At 49.8% G+C, this 11,867-nt stretch overlaps 1 protein-coding gene across 1 annotated transcript in view; it reads left to right on the top strand.

The window, feature by feature from the left end:
• Positions 1-11,184, top strand: part of CACNG4 (calcium channel, voltage-dependent, gamma subunit 4) — a 74,554-nt gene extending 63,370 nt beyond the window's left edge. Inside the window, exons 3-4 of the mRNA XM_006886265.1 lie at positions 5,646-5,786; positions 10,646-11,184. Coding sequence (XP_006886327.1) covers positions 5,646-5,786; positions 10,646-11,184 — 680 coding nt within the window. The remainder of the gene's footprint in view (positions 1-5,645; positions 5,787-10,645) is intronic.
• The last annotated feature ends 683 nt before the right edge of the window (positions 11,185-11,867 follow it).

Consider the following 11,867-nt stretch of genomic DNA (forward strand, 5'->3'; position numbering starts at 1 on the left):
CCTGAGACCCAGCCCAGCCCAGTGTGTCCTGAGACCCAGCCCGGATGCCTTGAATCTACTTCCCTCTCCTGGTGGGGGATGGGGAGATGGAGCTGCATTTGGAGCTGAGCCTGGAAACGGAAAAAACAGTGGCATTTCGGAGTCATTCTCCTTCCGCATTAGCCAGGACACCTGCCGAGCGGCTCACTGCAGCACCCCAGGGCATGAGCTTGGCTTCATTTGTGGAGAATCGATACCAGCGCCCTCGGAGGGGGCACAATCACTCTGCATCTGCGCATGGATCAGTTATTCTAAGAGAAAGGCTTCTGATTCTGAGTCATCTCGAAACAGCATGAGGTTCTCATGGAACCTTTATCAGGCAGGTCCACCAGGCAGAGAACCTGCAATCACTTGGCCAGAACACTGCCTCCTCTCACGGCCCTTCACCTCCCTTCCCTTCCCCTCCTCCTCTTTCTGCTTCCTGGGGGCCCACTGAGAACCAGAGCTGTCACAAATGGTTGTGCAGGTTATACACACTGCACAACACAAGGAATTCCGCTAGCTTAGACTAGTGCATGAGTGAAGCATTCAGGTTGGCACGCTTGGCCTTCAAAGGTATCTGTGTTGGTGAGCAGCACGATGAGAGATCTCAACGGAAAAGTAATCCTCGCTTGGAATCTTCCCTTTCCTTTCCCAAACATCAGGGGATTGGTCAAGTTCTAGAGATTTGCTTCATGACCAGCTCTGGGTCTGTGAGGAAGAAATCCCTGGACCCTTGGGGGCAATTCCTCTCCATTTTCCATTTGAACTCCCAGAGTTTGTGGTCAGTGGTGTTGGTGAATCCTCTGGTATTGGTGATTCACTGGTAGAATTCTTGCTTACCAGGAAGGAGACCCAGGTTCAAGTCCTGGTTAATACACTTCATACCTGGAACAGGTTACCCAACGCAGCAAGGTGGTTGCTATTAGGTGTCATCAAGTCCATTACGACTCATTGTTATTTCTATGAACAACAGATCCAAACCTTGGCTTATCCTGTACCATTCTCACCGCCATGCTCAGGCCCATTGTTAATCACTCTAATTGAGGGTAATTTGCTGCCCCCCTCCATCTTTCCCATCATGATATCCATTTCTAAAGACTGGCTCTTCCTATCCCAAAGTATGGAACCTCAAGTTCCTTGCCTTGAAGGAGTCCCCTGATTATACTTCCTTCATGACAGATTTATTTATTCTTCTAACAGTCCATGTATATTCAATACTTTTCGTCAACCCCGCAATTCAAAGGCATATCTTCTTGAATCTCCTTTCTTCATTATCCAACTTTCACATGCATATAAAGCGATAAAAAATGCCCCAGCTTGGATCAAGTACATTTTTAAACTGACGTCCTTGCTTTGTAGCCCTTTAAAGAGGCCTTTGAAAGCAGATTTCCCCAACACAACTCATCTTTTGATTTCTTGCCTGCTGCTACCATGGGTGTTAAGTGTGGATCTAAGTAAAATAAAATCACTGACAACTTCAATCTTTATTCCATCTATCGTGTTGTTGCCAATTGGTCCAGTTGTTAGGATTTTTCTTTTCTTGATGTTCCGATAGAATCCCTATTGAAGGCTGCATTCTCTGAGCTCTTTTTGTAAGCAAGGTTAGCACAGATTTATTTGTGTGTATTTACTTACTAATCTGTAAGCACAAATAAATCTGTCAGAGATTATGAATTTGAAAAGAGGTTATTGTTCTATAGGAAGAGGCTGTGAGGTTAGGAAAGAGACAGATGCAAGCCACATCTAGAAGCAGAATCTTTGCTGTGCTGAAAAATCAGAATTGTTCCCTTACTTTGCTTCATCCACATACTTTGGACATGTCATCAAAAATGTACTGTAGACCAAGCCCCAAAGATAAAAGGCACTTGGGATATACATGTGAACAAAGAAACTATCTTAGCTATCTAGTCCTGCTGTAACAGAAAAGCCGCAACTGAATGGCTTTAACAAATCTGTTTTCTCACAACTAACGAGTCGGGGAGTCTTAATTCAGGAACCAGCTCTAGGGGAAGGTGTACGCTCTGTCTGTCAGATTTGGAAAAATATCCTTGTGTCCTTTCAATACCTATGAACCTGGCATTCTGTGAGAATCTATCTGTGTCTTGACTTCTGTCTTCCCCTGGGTCTTGCAGGTTCTCAGCACAAGGACCCCAAATCCAAAAGACACACTTCCCTCCTGGCTATTCTCTGTCAGGTCCCTCCCTCTGTGTGTTTCTCTCTTCCTATCCCTTATCAGATAAAAGGTGATGCCCCAGCCCTTTCCCCACCGCACTTACATCAGATCAAGACTATGACCTGAGTATAGTTACTTAAGTAAGGATGTTACAGCCCAATCCTGACTCATAACATAGGCTCTTGAATATGACCTAGTCCTGCCTCCAGGAGTTGAGTACTATGGTTAGGGCATTCAGCTGGTAACTGAAAGATCAATGGTTCAAACCCACCAGCTGTTCTGTAGGGAAAAGATGAGGTGAAAATCTGCTTCCATAAAGATTTACAGGCACGGAAACCATAGGAGCAGTTTGACTCTGTCCTGCAGCATCGACTCTGTAACTAAGTGGGCTAAACTAGTTTAATCCTGCCTCATTAACCACAAGTAGAGGTTTACATTACATCACAAGTTGGAAGGTGATTACGTCTGATCACAAGTGGAGCACAATACTGAGAATCATGACCTAACCAAGTAGACACATATTCTAGGGGGACAAATGCTCTCCTGGAGAGCAGGTGTGTCAGAAAAGGGACCAGAAGTTTCCATGATTCTGTGCCTGGGCATGGAATAAAGACCCACAGGTCCCAGGCTGTGTGTCCCATATCCTCACAACTTGTGAATGAAATCAACCTCACAGCTCTGCATGCTGGAGCCTTCCAGAGACTTTTAGGCCTGAGTTATGTTATACTCATAGCAGGGCCTTTTGCCAAGGTTCCTGCTGACTTGAAAGTCCATGTCCAAACGGGACAGGTCCTTGTGAGGCTCAGGACTCAAAGGATCATTGCCTCAAATCCTGCTTGCTGTCTCTTCCCAAGAGGTTTCATCCACCATACCTGAGCCTGGTGCTCTTTCCATCCTCTACACTACAGGCCGTTGGATTATGTTTCTACAGGGGCTGATGTTGGAGCTACTGTGAGTCCATGGGATGTCTCCAAGAGACTTAGAAGGAGTTGCCTGTCCTTCAGGCAGACACAGGCCCTCACCAGGGCCTGATTCAGGGGCAGGACATAGGCTTGATGGCAGCACCTACTGATTCTCTAGCTGTGTGCTCTGTGCAGTGCCCGTTGTCCATGACTACCCCAGCCAGCATTTGCATATCTGGAACACAAAAAAGAATCCTTGTGGGAAGGGAGAGGTGCTCTCATGGCTGCCTGGGTCGTGTGGAGGCACTGAGCCAGGCCAGGTCCTCAGTGACCTTAGAAGAATCAGACTCTCTGGACTGTGCCCTGTGGGGCTGGTGCCTCCCTCCTGTCTGCAGAAAAGAGCATCAAGGCATCTGACCTGGCTTTTCTGGGTAGCACAGCCCAGGCTCATTCAGACACACACAGGCAACTTCATCCCTCAAGGAGGAGGAGGGATTGGAGAGAAGAGCTTCATTTAATGCCCCGAACAATCTCCTTTCTGTGAAGCAAGGGGCACACACTGGGACGCTGGCTAAAAAGAGACAAACACTGCCTTCAGAGGCTGAAAGACCCCAAACCAGCTCAGCTCAGCTGCCTGAGGGCGTTGGCGCCTGCTGGCTCACCCAACTCTCAGTCCCTGTCTGGGGTCCTTGCATGTCCCTGGAGGTTAGGGGACAGGATCAGGTGACCACAGGCATGTGGAGGAAGCCAAGCTCTGGCTTTCTCTCATGTCCCTTTTCTTTCCCTCCAACCCTCCTTCCCAACCCCAGATGCTAAAGGAAGGGGAACTCACATACCTTAAGCCTCTACTATCAGCAGTTGATTGGTGGTAAGGCGGTTAGGATAGGATGCAGCTCCCTTATTCAGGTTATAGGCCTGATCAATGGAAGAGGAGTTTCCCTGGAGTGTGGCATGCAAGACCTCTTGTCTTACAAGAGATAAAAGGAGAGGGAGGCAAACAGAGAAATAGGGACCTCAGTACCACTAAGAAAGAATAGCTGGGAGCAAAATACTTCCTTTGGGCCTGGGGTCCCTCCACTGAGAACCTCCTAGAACTAGGTGACACACAAAGAGAAAGCCTTTCACTCTGTTTCACGCCTGGAATTCTAACATCTCGCCTCCTAAACTGTGACAACTAAGACGTCCATCATGAGTTGAGCTGCCTTGATGGCAGCTAGAAACAAGGGGTCATAATAAATCACAACACACTTGGTGACGTGAAGCAACAGAAATTGATTCTCTCACAGCTGTGAAGGCTAGAAATCTGGAAATAGGGACCAGCAGGGACCCTCCAGAAACTCCAGGGGTCAATCTCCCCTCATCTCCCAGCTCGTGGAGGATTCTGGCATTCCTTAGCTGGTGGTAGCATCACTCTGATCTCGGACTCTGTCCTCACACACATCACCTTCTCCTCTTTCATCTGTGTTATTTCCTCTTCTGCCTGTCTTGAGGCTTCCTCTGCTTTTCTCTTCTAAGGACACTTACCATCGAGTTTGGGGTTCATCTGGTGGGTCACTTCTTGACTGCATCTCCCAAGACCCTTCTTCCAAGTACGATACCAGGGTTAAGACTTGCACATATATTTTGAGAACATGTCATTCAACCCCCTACTTAATATCCCCAGGTTATACAAGAAGCAAGGTGGTACTGGGAGTTACCTGTTCCAGATCACTCACCTGGCAAATGGCAGAACTAGGGTGTAAATCTAGGTCTGTTGGACTCCTTGGTTAACGGGTATCCCACTCTGCTCAGCTGTCTCCCCATCTGCCCCAAGATAAAGAGATGATGGTAATACTGATGCCGCAGAAGGTGGTCACTTAAGAAGCCTGTACCTATGGCCAAGCCCTGTGCTAACTGTCTTATATATATAAACCCGAATGTGAGAAGTAGCTACCAATGGACCCAAGGTACCCTTATGAACCCATTTCTCAGATGAGGAAACCCAGTCATAGAGAGGTGATGTGCCGTGAATAAGGTAACATAGCCAGCACGTGATGGAAAAGGGACCCACATCCAGAATCATCTGATGCCAAAGTCTGTGCTCACAACCACTGATTGGGACTTCCTCTCGAGAATACCCCTTGCCAGCTTCCAGAAGCTTCACGGGGACTGTGCCCACAAAAGGGCTTGTGTGAATGTGATACAGTCCAGGATTCTCATGTCTGTCATATGGCCTCACTGGTGCTCATGGGGTTCTCTCCTCCCTCCTGGCATGGAAGGACAGCCCACACCCAAGAGGAGCCTAAGAGAAATGTGCAAAGATGTAGACAGTTATGGGCCGACGTGGCTCCTCCCCTTGGAAAACGGCAGGCCTGAAAGCCACTTGCCTGGCCTCCGGCTTTTTCTACCCCATCACCAGATCCTACCCCTCCAACTATCTTTGGGTCCTCATGGGAAGTTTAAAATCCAAGGGAAGGGCCATGAGCTGCAGGCTCCAGAGGATGGCCCTTCCTGGCCCAGGTGGGCAGTTGGCCTCACTGTCCTTTGTCTCTGTCTCTTGTCCGACCCAGGCATCGTGCGCGCCTCCAGCGTCTTCCCCATCCTCAGCACCATCCTCCTCCTGCTCGGGGGCCTCTGCATCGGTGCGGGGAGAATCTACAGCCGCAAGAACAACATCGTCCTCAGTGCCGGCATCCTCTTTGTGGTTGCAGGTGAGCCTGCTCGCTCTGGCTGTCCCCTCTGGGTGTCCAAACTGGAGACACGGGGCAGTGTGCTGTCTGTGTGGTCCCCAAAGCCAGAACACACATCCCTGTAAGACCACCATGCGTAATTAGCTCGAGGAGTCTCTAGAAAGTACGACTGGTTAGCACCTTTAACTACTCACCCAAAGGTTGGAGGTTTGAGTCCGCCGAGACAAAGTGGAGTCCATAATCCACTCTAAAAAAAAATCAGCCTGAAAACCCCATAGAACCTTTAATCATTGTTGTATAGCAGGACCCTGGTCAAAAGGTGGGGAGAACGCAGAACAGAATTTCAGAGTATCCGAGAATTCAGACCTGCCTGAGCCAGGGAGGCTAGATGAACCCCTGAAACTACTGCCCCAAGTTAATCTTTACATTTTAAACCAGAGCTAGCGAGCCCTGGATCTTCTTTTTATCAAGAAAGAAAGTTTTTCTTAATAAAGTATATCTGTCTTGAGCATTATGCTCTTTTAAAGAATTTTCTGTGAGAACAAATTGACAAGAACAACATGAAAGGTGAGAACCTTGGAGAGCAGTGAGTTCAAGTCAGTGATGCGTGGGACTGTTTGGAGAAGGTTGTAAGAATGTTTGCACAACTTAAAGAGTGTAAACAGTGGATCAATGCCACTCAATTTTATATAGAGAGATTACTGAGATGGTTTATGACTTTTTTTCATGTATTTTTCATATATATGTATGTATATGTGTATATATGTATATATATACATACATATACATACATACATACATATATGTGTGTATATATATGTATATGTGTGTGTGTGTGTGTGTGTGTGTGTGTATAGTGTGAGTCTCCCCAAAATGTATTTAAAAAAAAACAAAAAGATGACACCACCACAAAGCCCATGGAGCATGACTCCACTGACACATGAGTAGTCACTGTAAGTCAGGGCTGATCCACAGCCGCTAGATGGTTTCAGTGAAGTTGAAGCATCCAGGAGTGCCCAGTGCCTCAAGGAGCATTAGGTGCTCCTCACCCCCTAACAGCAGAGTCTGATGGAGTGGGGGAGTCAGCGAAGTGCTGAGGGACTGGGCCACGTGAGGTCTACACTCAGAGGTGTGGCCCAGTAAAGGCAGGCCAAGACGGTGCAGGACAGACGTTCCCAGTTCCAGACACAGTCCTTGTACTGGAGTCACTAAAAGTCAAAATCAAAACCAAATCGCTGTGGCGTTGAGTCTGCCCGAGCTCACAGTGACCCGCAGGACAGAGGGGAACTGCCTCACAGGTTTTCCCAGGCTGTGATCCTTGCCAAAGCTGGCTGCCACATCTTCCTCTGGACAGCTTTGAACTTCCAGCCTTGCGGTTAGCAGGATAGCACGCAAGCACTGTGCCACTGTGGCTCCTCTTGAAAACATCACATGTCTTCAGGAACAAAAGCCAAATTCTTTGCTGCTGATTTATTTCTGACTCTTGGCAACCCTGTGTGACGGAGTTAGAACTGTCCCATAAAGTTTCCTAGGCCGTGACTGGTGGAGTCAAACCACCAACCTTTTGGTTACTAGTTGAGTACTAACTCTTTATGCTACGCAGGGACCTGCCCTGCAGGCCTGATTATTCATTCTTTGTCCGCAGAGACGAATGAATTGGGTACCTTACGGTTGTAGACTCAGGGAAAATCTAGGCCAGTCAGGGGCTCACAGCTGTTGAGGGGCCGGCCAGTACATAGTCTGATGCAGCACCGAGCTTTGGCTGAAGTAAAGTTCTTCTCTAACTTCAGAAGTCTCAGCAAGAAACATGCTGAAGTTTCCAGCAGCATGAACGGCCTTTAGATCAAAGTACAACAGGGACTCTTGCTTCTTAGGCCCCTTTCCAGGAAATAAGTGTGAAAAGTATCCAAAAGCTCAGCAGTTATTTCCTCAGCTCTTATTGCAGTTCACGTCCCATCCTAACAGGTTTTGCTTCCAAGGTCTCTTTTTGTCTTTTGTGGTGGCCAGTACCGTCCTGAGGAGGCTGGTCTGCACACCAGCCCAGGCCTTGCTCCCCTCTGGCCAGACACATGACCTCAGACACGTGGGCCTGCTCATCCTCCAGTGGTGGGACAGTACCTGTAGGAGCAATGACACCAGTCATGGCGGGGCCTGTTCCTCCTTTGCTGAGGATGAGGGAGGGGCCTTGCATGGAGACTGGCCCGTGAAAGCTTCTATGAATCACACTGTCACTGTCCCATCTCGTTCTCTTAGAGTCTCATAGAGAAGGAGATGACCTTTGTTCACATCATAGAAGTAAAATTCAAAGAAATTGGACAGGCAGAAAAAAAATTTATTCTGAGTCAGGGAGTCTGACTCTTGGTCCCAAGTTTTGTTCTTTCTCTGTTCCCACTTTCAAGTTTTTGTTGGGTTTTTTTCCCTCCCTCACAATATGTGCTCAAGGGGTGTGGGGGGGATGTGTGTGGGGTGTGTGTGTGTGTGTGTGTGTGTGTGTGTGTGTGTGTGTAATGTGGTATGTTTGTGCATATGTGGAGAAAGCCGTGCATCTGAGGAGTGCTTTATGTATGCCTGTGTTGTGTGTCTATCTGAGGAGTGGGGTGTGTGTGTGCAGGTGTGGGTACCTGTCTGAGGCGTGGTATGTGTGTATATGTGTAGTGTGTTTGAGGAGTGGTGTGTGTAGATTGCAGGGTGTGTGTATGAGAAGTGGCATGTGTGTATATATGTAGTATGTACCCTGACCTTCAGACATACAGACCACATGGATACACGTAACACTTTTCAGATACAAACACAAGACAGGTACACACCCCTTCTCCTCAGATGCACACACAATATACAAATGACACAGAAATATGTGACATTAGTCACACACACACAGTGTCTGAGGAGTGCTGTATATGTACGTGGGGAGAGTGTCTATGGAGTGGTATGTACTGTATGTGTCTGAGGAACACTGTGTGTACGTGTGTGCTGTGTGTGTGAGGAGAGGTGTGTGTACGTGTGTGCTGCGTGTGTCTGAGGAACATTGTGTGTACATGTGTGCTGCGTGTGTCTGAGGAGAGGTGTGTGTATGTGTGTGCTGCCTGTGGTTGAGGAGAGGTGTGTGCTGCGTGTGTCTGAGGAGGGGGGGTGTACGTGTGTGCTGTGTGTATCTGAAGAGGGGTCTGTGGGTGTGTGCTGCATGTGTCTGAGGAGTGGTGTGTGTACGTGTGTACGTGTGTGCTGTGTGTCTGAGGAGGGGTGTGTGTATGTGTGTGCTGCGTGTGTCTGAGGAGGGGTGTGTACTGCGTGTGTCTGAGAGGAGGTGTGTGTGCTGTGTGTGTCTGAGGAGAGATGTGTGTACGTGTGTGCTGAGTGTGTCTGAGGAGAGGTATGTGTGCTGCGTGTGTCCGAAGAGGGGTGTGTGTACGTGTGTGCTGCGTGTGGGAAGGAGCCTGGGCTCATGTCACCAGCAGCCCCTGCTCCTGGTCTCCTGTGAAGAAGCAGGAACTGCCCCCTGAGCAGGTCCCCACCGCCACCGCCTCCTCTTTCTCTCTGTCCCTTCACTTCAGCCCAGAGCAGAGCTCAGTGGCTAAGGACACATCCCATCCTCTCTCCTGTCTCCCCACAGCCCATCCCCTCTAATGAGCTAGGTAGCTCATGGCGTGAACCTAGGGTGAGAAAGTCCTGCCGTGACACGTGAATGCTGTCCTGGAGTTTGTGTTTTCTCAGGGAGGGAAAGAAGAATTCCACCCCACCTGTTAACCCAGCCTCTCCTGGGTGCTGGGTGCCAGGCCACAGGTGACCTGCCCAGTGTCACAGAGTCCAGGCCATTCTTCCGCCATTCCTCTGGTGAGGACGTAGTCATGACAGTTTAAGATCACTCACCCCAAGGATGGCCTCACACCGACTTCTATCTTTAAAGACCCTTTTTCCAAATTGGACCATGTTCACAGAGTGAGGGGCTCCCCTTTGCCATCAAGTCAGTTCTGGTTTATAAGGGCCTTGCAAGACAAAAGGGGGCTGTAAATCAAATCAGACGGTCACATCTTCCTCCCTCAGAGGTGGGGAGTTCAAGCCACCCTCCATTCAGTTAGCTGCTGCGTACTTAACCACTTCACCAGGCCACCTTGGTAAGCACTAGGGTAGGTTGTTAAGGAGGATGTGATTCCATGAGTAGTGGATGGTGGGAGGCATGTGCGATCAGACAGAGAGAGGTGGCTCTTCACGTCCCGATCCAGGACACACAACCATCTCTCAGGGGTGCAGCGCGGGGAAAGAGTGAGGGACTAAGGAGCATCGTGTAACGAAACCCAGAGAAAAATGTGTTTACATGTATGGGGGGGGGGAAGGAGGGAGGGAGGAAGGGGGAAAGAGAGGGTGGGAGGGGGAGAGAGGGTATTAAATGGAACGGGAGCCGTGGCCACCTGCAGGGAGGGACCAGGGACCAGGAGATTGTGTTAGCTATGTCACTTGAATTTTGCTCTATGGTAACTCAGTCAGAATTCATTCATTGAAAGGAAAACTAAAAACCAGAATAAAGAAATAATTATCTGGGAGAGGAAGGCCACGGCTACTCCTCGACCTCCTGCCCCCATCAGTTGGGTCCAGCTGTGGGTCTAACCTCTGCCTCTCTGTTCCCAGAGGTTGGTCTGACCTAAGGCTCTAACCCAGCAGTGGGTCTCTCACCTCTGTTCCTCTTCCCCCAGCAATGACTCTAACTTGTGGCCCTCTCGGCCCCCCAGTGCAGGGACTGCGGTTTGTCCCTCTGCCCCCAGGGGTGGGTCTACCCTCCAACCCCTCTTCCTCCAGCTGCAGATCTAACCTCTCTACTTCATCAGTGGGCCTTGACCTCTGCAGCTCTAACCTGTGCCTTTCTCCTTTCCCCGCCCCCACCCCAGGCCTCAGTAACATCATCGGCATCATTGTCTACATTTCCAGTAACACAGGCGACCCAAGTGACAAGAGAGACGAAGACAAGAAAAACCACTACAACTACGGCTGGTCCTTCTACTTTGGAGCCCTGTCTTTCATTGTGGCCGAGACGGTGGGCGTCCTGGCGGTGAACATTTACATTGAGAAAAATAAGGAGCTGAGGTTTAAGACCAAACGGGAGTTCCTCAAGGCCTCCTCGTCCTCGCCCTACGCCCGGATGCCCAGTTACCGCTACAGGCGAAGGCGCTCGAGGTCCAGCTCACGCTCCACCGAGGCCTCGCCCTCCAGGGACGCCTCGCCCGTGGGCCTGAAGATCGCGGGGGCCATCCCCATGGGCGAGCTGTCCATGTACACGCTGACCAGGGAGCCCCTCAAGGTGACCACGGCGGCCAGCTACAGCCCCGACCAGGAGGCCAACTTCCTGCAGGTGCACGACTTTCTGCAGCAGGACCTGAAGGAAGGCTTCCACATCAGCATGCTGAACCGGAGGACCACCCCCGTGTGAGTGTGAGCCGCCCACCCTTTCTCACGCCGGCCTCTTCCCAGGGTGGCTGTGGCCTCAAACCTGGGGCTCAGCTGCCCCCGAAGATCACAGACAGTGAACTGAAGCCAAACCCAATCCTCCCTGATCCCTACATGGCATCGCGCTGGCTGAGACTGGAGAGGGGCCTGTGACAGAAGCTGAGGGTGACTTGACCCCACAGAGAGTGTTTTACCCCTCGGGGCTCTAGCACCTGCCAGGAGGCACCGGGAGCGTTTCTGAGGCTGCCCAGCCTTGGCCAACCAGGAAAACAAAATTGAGCCATTCTCTCCTCTTGGAAGCAAATCTTGCCAAAAGAACAGGGTTGGGGGTGGGGACGGATTACCAGCCTGGGAGCTGGGCCACCGGAAGTTTGGCTTTACAGGGTGCAAGGGAGACCCCTGGACTCTTGTCAGCTGAATTTGAACCTGTGGGTCTTTGAACCAGAACTCAGAAAAGTGAAGTTCACCCTCTGCCACCCTTTCTCTCTCAGTCTCTTTTTCTATATCTATCTATCTATCTATCTATCTATCTATCTATCTATCTATCATCTAATTCTCCTCTCCTCTCCTCTCCTCTCCTCTCCTCTTCTCTTCTCTTCTCTTCTCTTCTCTTCTCTTCTCTTCGTCTTGTTGAAAACTAGTGATTCTGAGGACAAGATCCTGCAG

Source organism: Elephantulus edwardii, unplaced genomic scaffold (genome assembly GCF_000299155.1).
Source record: "Elephantulus edwardii isolate Elephantulus edwardi_28Jun2011 unplaced genomic scaffold, EleEdw1.0 scaffold00048, whole genome shotgun sequence".
NCBI lineage: Eukaryota > Metazoa > Chordata > Mammalia > Macroscelidea > Macroscelididae > Elephantulus > Elephantulus edwardii.